The sequence below is a fragment of the Schistocerca piceifrons genome, chromosome 11, assembly GCF_021461385.2.
Source record: "Schistocerca piceifrons isolate TAMUIC-IGC-003096 chromosome 11, iqSchPice1.1, whole genome shotgun sequence".
Classification (NCBI taxonomy): domain Eukaryota; kingdom Metazoa; phylum Arthropoda; class Insecta; order Orthoptera; family Acrididae; genus Schistocerca; species Schistocerca piceifrons.
This window is the reverse complement of record NC_060148.1, coordinates 169,149,310-169,166,702: the sequence shown is the minus strand read 5'-3', so window position 1 is coordinate 169,166,702 and position 17,393 is coordinate 169,149,310. Positions and strand designations below refer to the sequence as shown.

The 17,393-nt window shown below is 41.4% G+C and overlaps 1 protein-coding gene across 5 annotated transcripts in view; it reads right to left on the bottom strand.

The window, feature by feature from the left end:
- Positions 1-17,393, bottom strand: part of LOC124720049 — a 158,032-nt gene that overhangs the window by 123,650 nt on the left and 16,989 nt on the right. For all 5 annotated transcript variants that reach the window (XM_047245307.1, XM_047245310.1, XM_047245311.1 and 2 more), the window contains one exon: positions 439-588. In XM_047245307.1, the coding sequence (XP_047101263.1) occupies positions 439-588 (150 nt within the window). The remainder of the gene's footprint in view (positions 1-438; positions 589-17,393) is intronic.

Genomic DNA, 17,393 nt, shown 5'->3' with positions numbered 1-17,393 from the left:
GAACACTTAATTTTGTACATCAGTGAACCTAACTAGGTTAAAATTTATGAAATTTGTTGCAGAATATCCACATCATATGATGTATAGTTAAAACCAGTAGCACGATGTACATATGTACACTACTGCCCCCCACCACCACACACACACAGCTCGGCAGCAACAATGCACATGCTGCCACGTCACGTGTCAGTGCAGCTGAGTGGCGTCGGTGGGCTCTCGTCACGAACTATGCTTACCAGAACAGGCAGACACGTGAGAGCAGCTGCCATCACTACACGTACACTAACTCGTTAACTCACAGTCACTCGTCATAATGGAACTACTGATATCCGAGAGCAACTGCAGGTAACACCCAGTAAATAAGTAACAGGGACAAACATTTCAACAAATCTAATACTGCAAAATTTTTACATACATATTTGTGAATTCGATACTCACATCGGTGTTTCCTGTCGGTTCGGAGGCTTCCGAATCGCGGCGCGGTGACGAGAGGATGTCGAACCCGACGTCAGCTCTCTGGAGGCTGCTGTCTAGGAGGCCGGACAGCAGTGGGTAGGGAGAAAGGGCCACCGAAGCGGCACCGCGGTCCTGAAAAGGCGCCCCACCACTGCCGTAATACCTGCCAGCTGTGGACTACACGTGCAGGTGCAATCCACTGTTGTAATCGCTTACAAGATAAGATAATTTTATCGTCATTAGACAAATTTTTTCTGCAGTATAAGCATTACACTAGTAAACAGGACAGTGCAGCATGTTAGTTATTAGCTTACAACTCTGTGTTGCAGTCAAAAAACTTTTTTAATTAACAAAAGGGGTTGGCAACAAGGCATTTGTTTAAAGTTTTGCTAAGTGCCTATCCTGGAAGATCTCGTACCATCTGCAGAAGCTTACTAAATCATTTCTGGTGCATTTCCTCATAGCTAGTCTGCTAGTCTACGGTATGACACACAGTTTCTCTTATGATCGAGAATTTTGTTTTTATGTTTTACTTTGTGCAAATTCTTTTTTGTATAGATTTACACTTTGCATATATACACAGATTTATAACAGTAATTATTTCACAGTCAGAGAAAAAGGGCTTACAATGTGTTTTATGTTGAGAACGTGTAATGACTCTGATTGCTTTCTTCTGCAGAAATAATATGTTATGAAACAGCTAGTTTCCCCACATTACTTCCATACAACATAATACTTCAAACAAACAAAAAAATAAATAGACAACGTTTTCCATAATATGACGTTCTCCACACATTGCAGGTACAGATTTCATAAGACATCTTAGTACGTAAATTTTTCTAGACAATTTAACACTAATGTATTTTATGTGTTGCTCCCAGGACAATTTGTCATCTAAGTATACCATCCAAAAACTTCATGTAACTGGGATCATTAAAAGGACTCTTGTCCTTTAGACTAATACATTTTTTTGTGTTTTATTATTGTTCAGGAGAAACACATTTATATTGTTAACCAAATCTATTAGTTTATTCAGATCAGAGTTATAATTCACACTGTCATTTGTAAACAGCACCATACTGGAGTTTATAAAGGAGGGTAGGTCATGAATCATTACCAAAAACAAAAATGGTCCAAATACAGATCCCTGTGGAACTAACACCTTAGTTTGTTTCTCAGTAGACTTTTCTGTGTCAATACACAACTTGCCTACGGTTTCGGAGATAAGAGGTTAATACTTTTAGGTTGTCACCCTTGATGCCACAGAAATGGAACTTCTGTAGAGGTGTGTCAGGCCTGTAAAGGCAACAGTGATGAAATCTAAACGGAATTTTTATGTTTTATGAAGTTGCCGATGCCAAGACCATTAATAGTTATAGTTCATTACTGATAACATGATGTAATATCTTTAAAATTATTTTTTTTTTGTTCTGTGGTAGCAAAGATGTGATGAATCTGGGATAGCTGCTAAGTAAAGTCAATAAAGAAGTCTTAAGCAGGCCAAGTGGCGTGTGTTCTTGATGATTTAAAATTAGACTAAATATCGTCAAGCAACACCTTTTGGGAACTGCCACAAATATTACGTTACAGCAGTTATGTTTGGTGACCCCGACGTGATAATAAGAAGATATGACGACAAACGAGAGCGTTTCCGAAGATCGCCTGGAAGCAAACAAGGTTAGCATCAAAATTCCGCCTTTTTGGAGTGAAAAATCCGAAATTTGGTTCTATCAAGTAGAAGCACAGTTCAGCATTTGCAAAATTGTCACAGAAGAAACTAAATTTAACCACCTAGTGTCACAATTAAAACCAAAATACATTGAGAATATTTGGGACATTATTTGTGGTACAGATGCGAATAAATATTTGTTGGCTAAGGAACATCTAGTCTACTGAATATTTTCAAAGAAAGTGAAGATAAGCGTATTAAGAGATTAGTTACTGGAATTGATTTGGGAGACCAAAAACCTAGTAAGTTATTACGCAAAATGCAAGCCTTGGCAGGGGTAGATGTGGCAGAAAAAGTCCTAAAGACACTTTGGCTAAAAAAACTTCCGGATTCTATAAGGAACATTTCAATTGTCAGTGACGAGGGACTCGAAAAGGTGGCTATAATGGCTGATAGAATAACAGAAATAAATCCCCGTAACAAATTGTTCGTCACAAAAATTGGTGCTTGTAGCCAACAGGATGTTTTGATAACAACGGGTGACTTGATGGCAAGAATTTCGGGGCAAGAGCAACAAATGGCCGTGCTGTCAACTGGTTATCGAGGCAGGTCTCTTAACAGAAGCTGTGATTGTCAATGTAAAAGAAGTCGTAGTAAGTCTCGAAATAAATACAACCCCAAGGGCAAGTACTGTTATTACCACTTTCGCTTTGGGCAGAACTGCAAGCCTGAAAAATGCACACCTCCATGTAGCTGGACTGAAAAGGGAAACGTGACCCAGCAGCTGAATTAGCGGCAAGTTCTGCTGCCCAAGTCCATTGCCGCAAGACTCACTTATTTGTAACCGACAAAAAAACGGGATTGTAATTTTTAGTCGACAGTGGGGCGTATGTTTCTGTAATTACCACTCATGCAAATGTTAATGGTGAGTCACCATATAAATTGTATGCTGCAAATGGTACCGAAATTCCTACATACGGAATCGAACTTCGTACTATTGATCTGGGACTGCGACGTCAATTTCAATGGCTATTTATAGTTGCGAAGATCAATAAAGCTATATTGGGTGCCGATTTTTAGAATAAATTTCAATTATTAGTAGATGTCCATAATAAAAGATTAATAGATGATGTAACCAAGCTCAATGCTGAGGGTAAAGTTATGTCATCTCAGAGGAAAACGTCCTGAGCACCATGAGCCAAAACACAAAATTTACAGATCTACTGTTACAGTATTCAGACATAGCTAAACCTAATTTGGTACCTAGCAAAATTAAACATGATGTCAAACACTACATTACCACTGAAGGCCCGCCTGTGTTTTCTAGGGCAAGACAATCAGACCCAAAGCGCATGGCGATGGCAAAACAAGAATTTAAATCCATGTTAGACAATGACATCATTAGACCATCTAAATCTGCATGGGCAAGTCCTCTCCATATTGTACCTAAGAAGGATGGCTCAATACGCCTGTGTGGAGATTACAGACAGTTAAATGAAAGAACAATTCCAGACCGTTATCCTGTACCTAGAATAGAAGATTTCCATTGTATTCTTCAAGGCAAAAACATATTTTCTAAAATCGATCTCTTTAAGGCCTATTATCAAATACCTGTTGCTGAAGAAGATAAGCACAAAACAGCTGTAGTCACACCATTTGGACTGTACGAATTTAATGTCACGAGCTTTGGCCTGCGGAATGCACCTTCAACATTCCAGCAATTCATTAATGAAGTTATGTTTAGGCTAGATTTTGTGTTTCCTTACCTCGACGACATTTTAATCGCTGCGTCATCCAGTATTGAAGAACACCAAACACACCTGAAACTAGTCCTGGAGTGATTATCTAATTATGGACTTCGAATCAACATATCAAAATCAACCTTTGGAGTAAATGAAACTGAATTCCTGGCGTACTGGATAACATCAGAGAGATCCCGTCCACTACCTGAGAAAGTGCAAGCAATTTTGCAGTATAAGTTACCTGCCAAACTGTTTGAGCTCCACTGATTTCTTGGCACTGTCAACTACTACCGTCGCTGCCTGAAAGATGTGGCACAGACTCAAACTGTTTTGCACGACTATCTTAAGGGAGCAAGAAAGAAGGATAATAGACAAATTCAGTGGACTGAAGAAGCAAAGAAAATGTTTGAGAAATCTAAACAAGATATAGTAAATGCTGCATTATTGGCTTTTCCTAACTCGGAGTTACCCCTAGCATTATGTACAGACGGATCAGATATTGCTGTTGGTTGTGTGCTCCAGCAACTGGAAAATGGAAATTGGAGACCTGTTGCATTCTTTTCACAGAAACTGAGTAAATCACAGAAGGGTTACAGTACTTATTACCGAGGATTATTGGGAATTTACCTATCTGTAAAAAAAGTTTAAGCATTTACTGGAAGGAAGAGACTTCCTAATCTTCACTGATCATAAGCCACTCACATTTGCTTTCAAGCAAAACAATGAAAAGGCATCTCCTCGACAGATGAGACAGTTGCAGTACATTTCACAATTTTCGACCGATATTCGTCATGTCAGTGGCTGTGACAATATTGTTGCAGATACCCTATCCAGAGTTGATGTAGTAATACTGGACTATGATGAAATTGCCAAAAACCAGCAACAAGATCAAGAACTACATTAACTGCAAACAGGGAACAACTCCTTAAACTTCAAGTCATATCAACTTCCATCAGGGAAAACATTGTGGTGTGACACATCCACTGCAAGTATCAGACCTTATATTCCTCAATCTTTTCGTTATTAAATATTTCTTCATTTTCATGGTTTAGCACATCCTGGCATAAAGACAACAGTGAAACTGTTGAGTAGCAGAGCCATTTGGTCACACATCAAAAGTGATGTGCGACAGTCGACTAAATCCTGTGCAGTTGTCAGAAAACCGAGGTCACTCGCCACACAAAATCACCGCTAGAGAAGTTTGAAGAACCTGATGAACGTTTCAGTGTTGTACACACTGACCTCATCGGACCTTTTCTCCTTCTAATGGCATGACTTATTGTTTAACTTGTATTGACCGTTTCACATCTTGGATGAAAGTCATACCACTTGAAAATATTTCAGCTGAAAAAGTGGCAACAGCCTTCTACCAGCACTGGATTGCAAGATTTGGTGTACCATCACAGGTAATCACTGACCAAGGAACACAGTTTAGATCGCAGTTGTTTAATAATTTGGGCATAGTATGCGGAATGAAGTTTCAGCACACAACGCCATATCATCCTCAATGCAATGGTAAAATTGAGCGACTACATAAAACTCTGAAGTCTGCAATCAAGGACCATAACAGTTCTAATTGGACAGAAATTCTGCCTACTGTTCTATTGGGTTTGCGCACTGCAGTGCGAGAAACATTGAACCATTCCATTGCACAGATGGTATATGGAAAAACTATAAGACTTCCTGGTGAATTTTTTGAAGAGCCCACTACAACGATTGACCTTGATTCATTTGTATCTAATTTGCAAAAGCAAATGCGTCATCTGAAACCTAGTAGGCCTACACAAAGCAAATCAAGATCAGTATTTGTTCCAAAAGATCTGCAAACCTGTTCCCATGTCTTCCTGAGATGTGACAGGGTTAGAAAACCACTAGAACCTTCATATGACGGTCCCTTTCCTGTCATTTCAATACATGAAAAATATTTCACCATTAAAAGGAAGTACAAACATATAAATATGTCAGTGGACAGACTTAAACCAGCTTATCTCCTGCAAGAAGAATGGGAATCAGAGAAGGAACTTCCAAACTTTTCCAGGGACACTGAACCACAACATCCCACAGAGGAACCATCTCCGAATACCAGAGTATCGAAGGTTCCCACCACGATTCTTGGAGCAGATGTCTGTGGAGAATTAATCAAATATCATACCAGACATTGTAAAAAGTTTTTTTAATTATTTTGTATCGTATCTTTTGTCATTCCAATATGTTTTTTTATTGTTTTATGTTAATGTTGTGCAGATTTTTTTTTTTAAGAAAATTCCTTCATCACCATGTATTAATTCGTAACCATGTTACTGGTGGGGGAGTAGTGCAAAGGCAACAGTGATGAAATCTAAATGGAATTTTTATTGCCAAGACCGTTAATAGTTATAGTTCATTACTGATAACATGATGTAATATCTTTAAAATTTTATTTTTTTTTTGTTTATTCTTTGGTAGTAAAGATGTGATGATTCTGGGATAGCTGCTAAGTAAAGTCAATAAAGAAGTCTCAAGCAGGCCAAGTGACGTGTGTTCTTGGTGATTTAAAATTAGACTAAATATCGTCAAGCAACATCTTTTGGGAACTGCCGCAAATATTACGTTACAGCAGTTATAGGTCCTACACAGTCAAATGGTTTACCCAGGTCACAGAAAATGGCCTGAGCAAAGCCCTTCTCCTCAAACACTATAAGAACATATTTAATTACGGAGTCTACTGCACCAATTATTGATAATCTTTTTTCTAAAACTATATTGTCCACAATTAAATATGTGAAGTTTTTCAAAATAAGTGAACAATTGATGGTAAATGATGTATTCTATTATTTTGGTCAGGACCGGAACTACTGATACTGGTCTGAAACTTGCAGGGTTATCTTTGTCATCCTTTTTATACACAGGAACCACCCTAGATATTTTCAGCTTTCTGGAAAGTGTCCCTCTGATGTACCGAGTAGTTATAATTAAATTTTCCCTATTTAACACATTATAACACGGACACTAATTACCGCACGAGGACCAAACTTGGTACCACTAATGTCGAGGACACGGGAAAGAGAAATAATGCAGATCAATTAGACTCAAACACTTTTAATGTGCTGCTACAGAACATCATACCATTTAGATACCGGTACCATTACCGCTACAAAATGGGCTCGATATGGCACCCATCAGTGTCCAGAGGAGTCTGAGCGCACGACCGCATTCTGCACAGCAGAACGAACCATGTTTGTAAGTATGCCAGTTACCTCTCTCGATACGCTGCGTTTCAGATTAGTGCATATGTGCGAATGTTCTCCCGGGAAACCCAGTGGTTCAGGTAGCCCCACAACCAGAAATCATAGGGAGTGACATAAGGTGATCGTGCCGGCCAAGCAATCGCAAACGATCGCCTGATAATTCAATCATTTCCAAACTTGTTTGTGAGAAGCAGGTGAACTTCACGAGCGATGTGCGGTGGGGCCCCATCTTGCGTGAAAACTGTAATGCTGGCTGGCCAGTCACACTGCACGTGTTCGCTCCTCGAGTGCCAACCTGTTCAAAAAAGAATGGACCAGTGACAAACGTAGCAGCGAAGCCACACCGGACGGTGACACGTTCACCGTGCAGAGGAACTTCGTGCACAGTGAGTAAAGGTGAAGATTCCCACACTCGGCAATTCTGTGTGTTCACCTCACCCGTCAGAGAAAAACGAGCTTCGTCTGTCCACAGGATGGTCCAGGGCCAGCCCTAGTTAACTTTAATCCACGTGAGAAAGCGGAGAGAGAAGTTGTCATTGTGCATCCCGTGGTGCAAGCTGCTGTACGACACGGGTTTTGTAAGGGTACCATTTGAGAACGGTTCGAAAGACCTTCCGTACAGTGGACCACGGGAGCTCAACTGTCGTGACACAGCACGTGCACTGCCTGACGATCGGGAATTGCACACATTGTCTGTCCTAGCAACAGCAATTTCGTCAATCACCTGTCGTGCAACCGGACATCGGCCTCTACCCGGAGCGACGCCCAGTTCTCCAGTCGATTTGAACTTCTTCACCGTTCTCCGCACAGCAGGTGGAGGAAGAGGACCCTTCCGTAATCCTTTCAACAGGCAATTTTCTCGATGTGCAGTTGCAGCATTACTGTTGTTTTGATAATAGAGCTTCACCGATAATGCCCTGTTTCTTATGTCCGAACTCGTGTAGACACGTCTACAAGTGCAGCGTGACTGGTCAGGTGTGTGAGACTATGAATCACGACGACTGATCGTGGCACCTGGTGGCTGTAACTGGAACTGGAGAATGGCACTGTGATGCACGGAAATCGTGCACCCCATACTTTGGACGTTAATCCTACCAAGTTTGGTACTCGAATGGTAGTTAGTTTCCACGTTATAAAGTGTTAAATAAGGAAAGTTTAATTATAACCACCCATTCATTTATGTATTGAGTCAATAGATACACAATATAGGTAATTATTTTCTTCAGTAAGTTGCAAGTGTAACACAACAATAAAGGCAGTTACGAGGCTTGCACTGGCTACACGCAACATTTCTAGCAATAAAACAACTACTGGTTCTCATTTTTTTTAAATGTCGACATAAGGTAGGACACACAGTTCTAAGTCTTCAAATGTGGCATTATATTCCAAAAAAATGACCCCTGGATACACTTGAAGAGCTTAAAATATATACTTGGATAAAAAAGACACCACACACATCAGTTTTTAAATGAAACTGCTTCCTATTATGGAAACCTTTCTGAAAGTACATTTCGATCTGTTACGATGCCTCTTCTCACTGTTTTCAAACTTTTGAACTTAGATGGGGGCTTCTTTTACTACTGTCTTGCTCTTGTCTACACTTGCAACCAGCAGCTACCCGTTTGCTATTCGAATATCAAGTCTGCTGGCAGGTGCTATCTATCCTGCTTCTACAATAGTGCACGTCTAGCTTATCTACAGTTTTTACTCTTTTTCACATTGAAAAGGCTTCACTCACACTCACTTTTGTATTGGGAATACCAGTTACCAAATTTACAAAGGGCGTTTGAAAAATCCGTGGAAAATCTTAGAGATGGTCATGTTTAGTTCGGAGCAATCTTCGGAAAGAATGCACGCCAAGTTTCAGCCATATTGGTCAATTTCTTCGTGTTTGGCATTCGTGTGAATCAAGGAAGTCAAGTGATTATCAAAAAATGGACAAAAAAGAATTTCGTTTGGTGATTAAACATTACATGAAAGGCAAAACGCCTCAGGAGACTAAAGACAAGCTTGAAAACATTACAGTGACTCTGCACCTTCGATTAGAACAGTTTATACGTGGTTTCATAATTTCTGGAGTGTCCATATGGGTACAAGTGATGCTGAAGGTTCTGGACACCCTGTGTAGGTTATGACTCCAGAAATCATTGATAAAATACATGATATGGTGATGGATGACAGAAGAGTTAAGACGCGTGAGACTGCTAGTGATGTAGGCATCTCCAATTAACGGGTACATAATATTTTGCATAAACATTTGGACATGAGAAAGCTATCCGCAAGATGGGTTCCGCGATTGCTCACACTTGACCAAAAACGGAATCGTGTGCAGTGTTGCAAGGACTGTTTGCAGCTGTTCAGGAAGAATCCAGAGGAAGCATCATTTCGCCACTGTGGATGAAACATGGATACATTACTATACCCCTGAGATGAGACGACAATCTAAACAATGGGTTACCAAGGGAGAATATGCATCAAAAAGGCGGAGACCATTCCTTCGGCAGGAAAGGTTATGGTGACCGTCTTTTGGGATTCGCAAGGGATAATCCTCATCGACTATCTGGAAAAGGGTAAAACTATTACAGGTGCATACTATTCATCATTATTGGACCATTCGAAAACCGAGCTGCAAGAAAAACGCTGACGATTGGGCCACAAAAAAGCCCTTTTCCATCACAACAATGCACCAGCACACACCTCAGCAGTTGTGGTCGCAAAATTAATGGAAATAAGATTCCAACTTGTTTCACATTCCCCCTATTCTCCAAGCTTGGCTTCCTCAGACTACTAATTGCTCCCCAATTTTAAGAAATGACTGGCGGGACACAGATTTTCTTCAAACGAGGAGGTGACTGCAGCAAATAATAGCTATTTTGCAGACTTGGACAATTCCTATTATTCGGAAGGGATCAACAAATTAGAACGGCGTTGCATGAAGTGTATAAGTCTAGAAGGAGACCATGTTGAAAAATAAATAAGGTTTACCCCAAACACATAAGTAGTTTTTATTTTTGAACGGACTTTTCAAACGCCCCTCGTATGTACTACTACCGACTTGCCCCAGATTCACACTGTTAGCACTAACAAGAGGAGGGCGTCAGACACAGCCGACTAATTCATCTCATATTTGTCAAGTTGCTTACATACAACCTAAAACGAAAGGCTGTAAGATATTTTGGTTCAAGCCCCTACCCCTACCAACCCCAGAGTTTAAGAACACCATTCCTAAACTTCATGAATCACAATTGACTCAAAATTTAGGGATCAATAAACAATTAAAAACTGAGCATTTTTCTTCATCATATATATAGGGTCTGCTTATGTACCCACAGCATAACCACCGTTCAGTGGAAGTGCCTCTGGCAAAATGGCTAAGATATCTGGCTCGAGAGCAGAGGACCCACGTTTGATTCCCAAATGCATTTTACAGCTTTTTTTCATTTGTGCTTTTATCCGTATGAAAACTGGTACAATTAGGAGGGTTAATAAGGTAAGTGGGACACTAAGGAATAACAACAACACAGGCGAATAAATTTCTTAAACAACTTCTTCCTTTACAGTGGACTTTTCACTCGCTCTCTTCCACGTCCTCTCTTTCCTTCGAACAACTACCCGGATGGTACTTGTCATATAAACATTTGAAGCAAATATACTTGCAGCATCAAGAACCTGTAGCGAATGCAATCTTAGGGCAACTACAGTGTTCCTTCTTAAGATTACAAAAATCAGTGTGGACTGTTGACCACAAATTATGCTACATATCTTTATCTGCTACCCCCCCCCCCCCCCCCCCCCGGTGGTCAATTCATGCTGGGTTTCCACAAACGCATTGTGACTCTGAAGCCTCAAAATAAAGCTCTGTCCCGCAGCTGACTGTAAACACGTGTCACGTGAGATGAATTTGCACCAGTCTCACTGGGGACAATGAGTCTTAAAATTTTAATTCTTTACTAAACCGGGCCATCTGAGATATTTATTTGAGTACCTTGCTATTATTCCTTATAGACAGGAAGGAAGTCAGCAATCGGTCGGGATTAAATCTGTACTTTATTGCAGATCTAGATTTCAGCTACAATATAGCTATCATCAGTGCACATGAAGTGACTCTTATAGACTCAACAGACTAGTAAATGCACATATTATATGACCATAGCAGGTACACAGCTTAATTCAAACTAATTGAATTATGTTACATACATTCTAAGGTAGACAAGTCTGTCGAATCTGTACAACACACTGCATAATCACTGATGATAGCTATACTGTAGCTGAAATCCTAAAGTACAGATTGAACTGCAGTAATTCCCGAATTCCCTGTTTGAATTACATCACCGTCACTGTGCACAGCAGTTCTAATGGAAACCAACCTGATGAAAATTCCTTATTGTTTTACTTACCTTATTAACACTAGAACAGCGGAAGAGGTTATAACACTAGAACAGCGGAAGGGGTTAAAATGACCCCGTCATACATTTTTCATCCATTGTCATATCCAATTTGTTTATTTCGTTAATGAAATTATATAACTTTTTCTAAATTTTTCTCCTCTTTCTGAAGCTGTTTTAGAGTTTACAAAATATTTGAATTTTCTTCGACATTTCACTTAGTATCCCAAGTACGGCAGAAGGGGTCAATGTGACCCCACTTTAATTTCTCTTCTGAATATAAGTAAATTATCCAACAATACAGTGAGCAGTAACGCAGAGCAGTTGCTCCTCATTGTTACAACTTGGCATGTGTACATTCCAGCCCACCACAGCTTATGTTGTGTCACTCAAGCAATCTTTGTCCGTGAAACACGTTTTCGAACACATATCGTCAGCGTAGATTTTGTGATGAAGAAGTGTTACATCTCTTAAAGAATTCTGAGGTTGAATCAGAAATTGATTTCAGTGACGAAGATGACGATTACGTACCTGACACAAGTGAAGATGAAGACACTGTGAACGAGGCACGATTAGTGGAAGAGGATTCAGATGCTGATATACATCAATTATCACCTCTTTCACTACAGCAGGTACAACCGGAAGCATCTAAGACGATGATTGCAAGGGGTGGAACCGTGTGGGGGATTGGAAATTATTCATCTTCTAGAAGGCAGTCAGCTGTGAATGTTCTGAAGGAGAGAGGAGGTCCCACTGCTTACGATTGTCAACGATTAGACAGCTCTGTCATTAATGCCTACCGTCTTATTTTTGACGAAGCAATGCTACGTTTTGTGAAGAAATACACAGACTCAAATGCTCGAAAAGTACTCTAAAAAACGATGACTGGATTGTGTCACTTGAGGAGCTGGAGAAACTGATAGCCATCGTGTACGTTCGGGGTGTATCGTGCAGAAGAGGTATGCCTGTGGATGATTTCTGGCCGCACTCTCAGGGGCCTGCTTGTATCGAGGAGAGATTTCAGGAGATTCTCAGATTTCTCCGTTTTGATGAAAAATCACCCCGAACTGAATGCCTGGCAGCCAACAAATTCACTCTCGTACCTGAAATTTGGGGAAAGTTCATTGAAAACTGTACTCGCACTTACCGCCCAGGAGAAAATATATAACCACCGATGAGCAACTGTTACCAAGTAAAGCAAGATGCAGGTCCAACAAACCAGACAAATATGGTCTCAAATTCTGCTTGGCCGTTGATGTAATGACAAAGTACAGGGTGTTTCAAAAATGACCGGTATATTTGAAACGGTAATAAAAACTAAACGAGCAGTGATAGAAATACACCGTTTGTTGCAATATGCTTGGGACAACAGTACATTTTCAGGCAGACAAACTTTCGAAATTACAGTAGTTACAATTTTCAACAACAGATGGCGCTGCGGTCTGGGAAACTCTATAGTACGATATTTTCCACATATCCACCATGCGTAGCAATAATATGGTGTAGTCTCTGAATGAAATTACCCGAAACCTTTGACAACGTGTCTGGCGGAATGGCTTCACATGCAGATGAGATGTACTGCTTCAGCTGTTCAATTGTTTCTGGATTCTGGCGGTACACCTGGTCTTTCACGTGTCCCCACAGAAAGAAGTCACAGGGGTTCATGTCTGGCAAATAGGGAGGCCAATCCACGCCGCCTCCTGTATGTTTCGGATAGCCCAAAGCAATCACACGATCATCGAAATATTCATCCAGGAAATTAAAGATGTCGGCCGTGCGATGTGGCCGGGCACCATCTTGCATAAACCACGAGGTGTTCGCAGTGTCGTCTAAGGCAGTTTGTACCGCCACAAATTCATGAAGAATGTCCAGATAGCGTGATGCAGTAATCGTTTCGGATCAGAAAAATGGCCCAATGATTCCTTTGGAAGAAATGGCGGCCCAGACCAGTACTTTTTGAGGATGCAGGGATGATGGGACTGCAACATGGGGCTTTTCGGTTCCCCATATGCGCCAGGTCTGTTTATTGACGAAGCCGTCCAGGTAAAAATAAGCTTCGTCAGTAAACCAAATGCTGCCCACATGCATATCGCCGTCATCAATCCTGTGCACTATATCGTTGAGAATGTCTCTCGTGCAGCAATGGTAGCGGCGCTGAGGGGTTGCCGCATTTGAATTTTGTATGGATAGAGGTGTAAACTCTGGCGCATGAGACGATACGTGGACGTTGGCGTCATTTGGACCGCAGCCGCAATACGGCGAACGGAAACCCGAGGCCGCTGTCGGATCACCTGCTGCACTAGCTGCGCGTTGCCCTCTGTGGTTGCCGTACGCGGTCGCCCTACCTTTCCAGCATGTTCATCCGTCACGTTCCCAGTCCGTTGAAATTTTTCAAACAGATCCTTTATTGTATCGCTTTTCGGTCCTTTGGTTACATTAAACCTCCGTTGAAAACTTCGTCTTGTTGCAACAACACTGTGTTCTAGGCGGTGGAATTCCAACACCAGAAAAATCCTCTGTTCTAAGGAATAAACCATGTTGTCTACAGCACACTTGCACGTTGTGAACAGCACACGCGTACAGCAGAAAGACGACGTACAGAATGGCGCACCCACAGACTGCGTTGTCTTCTATATCTTTCACATCACTTGCAGCGCCATCTGTTGTTGAAAATTGTAACTACTGTAATTTCGAAAGTTTGTCCGCCTGAAAATGTACTGTTGTCCCAAGCATATTGCAACAAACAGTGTATTTCTATCACTGCTCATTTAGTTTTTATTGCCGTTTCAAATATACCGGTCATTTTTGAAACACCCTGTATATACGTAATGCTTTCCCACACCTTGGCAAAGAGGACACGCATAGAGAGAACCGACCACTTGGAGAGTACATCGTTCTGGATCTCGTGGAGCCATTTGTAAATTGAGGAAGAAATGTGACCGCAGACAACTTCTTTACATCTCTTCAACTTGCTAAAAAACTCAAAGAAAAGAAAATTTCATTAGTTGGTACAACGAACAAGATCTGCCGTGTAATCCCCGATGAAATCAGGAAGCCAATGCTGAAATACACTCCACCACAATACTGCCCAATAGTGGCAACATAGACTGCACCTTGTCTGTATACCAAAGAAAGAAGAATTAAAATGTCATACTTCTGAGTACGCTGCATGCTGAAGTAGCAATCAGCAAGGAAGGAAAGAAAAAACCTGAAACCGTAATGTTCCACAATGCGACAAAGTACGGCGTGGATGTGGATGATCAAATAACCCGTACATATATTTGAAGGTTGCACATACGAGATGGCCAATGCACACCTTCTACAACATACTGGACATGGCGGCAATAAATACACGAGTCATCTGTAACATAGTAACGAACGAGAAAATGGAAAAGCAGTTCATACTTCAACTGGCAAATGAACTCGAGGAAACGGCAGAGCAAGAACGTCAGGCAAAGGAAGGAGATATGAGACTGAAATCACCTAGAAAGTGGAGGAAGTGCAAAATCAGCCTCTGCGAAGGCAACAAGAGCAGCGAAAACTGTGTAAAGTGCCACAAAGCTGCGTGCGGAAAATGTGCGCGTAAAACAGAAATCGCCTGCGCTAAGTGCATCTAGCAGCTTCAAATGACTCGAGTGAAATGTAATACACAGCTGTTTGTAAAACACATGAGAGAGTAAAATGGATAAAATATATTAATGTATCTAAAAGGTTGTATGAATAGTTAATAAATTAAAATCTATAGTTAAGAAATTTGCTAGCAGTAGCAACAATAAATATGTATGATACATTGTAACAATACCAGAGAATGAAAGTTGCTACTCACCATATAGCGGAGAAGCCGAGTCGCGATACACACAACATAAAGATTCACACAATTAAAGCTTTCGGCCATTAACGCCTTTCTCAGCAGTAGACGCACACGCACGCACGCACGCACGCACGCACACACACACACACACACACACACACACACACACACACACACACACACACACACACACACACACACATAAACGCAACTTGCACACACATCTGCAGTCTCTGATAGCTGAGACCACACTGCGAGCAGCAGCACCAGTGCATGATGGGAGTGGCAACTGAGTGGGGGTAAGGAGGAGGCTGGGGCGGGGAGGGGGAGGGACAGAGTATGGTGGGAGTGGTGGACAGTGAAGTGTTGCAGTTTAGACGGAGGGCAGGAGAGAAGGTGCAGAGGGGGGAGGGGGTAAGTAGTGGAAAGGAGAGAAATAAAAATAAATTAAAAGACTGGGTGTGGTGGTGGAATGACGGCTGTGTAGTGCTGGAATGGGAACAGGGAGGGGGCTGGATGGGTGAGGACAGTGAGTAACGAAAGTTGAGGCCGGGAGGGATACGGGAACGTAGGATGTATTGCAGGGAATGTTCCCACCTGCGCAATTCAGGAAAGCTGGTGTTGGTGGGAATCTTAATGACTGCTTCACAGCCTGTTCCATATGGATCCTTCCCACCAACACTTACAGCCGATGAGGCTCACACGATTTTTGTACAGAATTTGTCACATACTCTTTAGGACTCCACGAAAGTGTAGATATTACTGGCGAAGAGTGTGTAGAAAATATAGGTTCGGTGCAGAATTTATCAGTTTGTGTCTACAAACAAACTGCCAGTTATTGGAGGGGGGGAATCAGGATTCATAGACCAACTGAATGGGAAAATGAAAAAAAATCCAGTGCCCAATGTGCTCTGACCCGTAGCTTGAAGTAATCGATCTGTCATATTGCAACGAGGAACTTGAAACTTTCAGCACAGGGAAGAAACATGTAGAGGAACTACGGCTCAAGTTTCAAAAAACAGTTGCACATACACTGGGTAGATATGTATCCAGTAGAACAGTTCATGAGGGGAGTGAACCTCCGTGGTATACAGTCACTGTAAGGAAACTTCTAAAGAAACATAGAGCACTGCACGAAAGGTGTCAAACAAAGCGTAGGGTTATAGATAGAGAGATGCTTAATGAAACGTGTTTGGTTGTCAGGAGAGCAATACACAAAAAAAATGGTTCAAATGGCTGTGAGCACTATGGGACTTAACATCTGTTGTCATCAGTCCCCTAGAACTTAGAACTACTTAAACCTAACTAACCTAAGGACATCACACACATCCATGCCGAGGCAGGATTCGAACCTGCGACCGTAGCAGTCTTGCGGTTCCGGACTGAGCGCCTAGAACCACTAGACCACTGCGGCCGGCTAGCAATACACAAATCCTTCAATAACAACAGTAGCAGAATATTGTCAAATGATCTTTCACAAAACTCCAAGAAATTCTGATCATATGTAAAGGCTATTAGTGGCTCTAAAGTTAGTGCCCAGGCCCTATCACATGAGACAGGACCAGAAACTGAGCAAGCGAAGCAAAAGCTGAGATGCTTAATTCCGTTTTCAAATGTTCCTTTACAAAGGAAAACCCAGGAGAACTGCCCCAGTTTAATCCTTGTACCACTGAAAAGATGAGACAAATAATTGGTGTTGAGAAACAACTGCAATCGTTAAAATTGAACAAAGCTCCAGGGCCCAATGAAATACGTATGAGATTTACGGTCAATTTGCAGCTGAGGTAGCCCAACTATAATCTATTGTCGATCCCTCAAATAAAAAACCATTCCCAGTTCTTGGAAAAAAGCACAGGTCACATCCCTTTACAAGGATAATAGAAAAGATCCACAAAACAATCGTAAAATATCCTCGACATCGATTTGTTGTAGAATCTTAGAACATATTCTCGGCTCACACGTAATGATATACCCGTGTCACCCAGCACGCATTCTGAAACCACTGATCGTGCGAAACCCAACTCACATTTTTCTCACATGACGTGCTGAAAGCTATGGATTGAGGCCGTCAGGTAGACGAATTATTTCTTGACTTCTGATAAG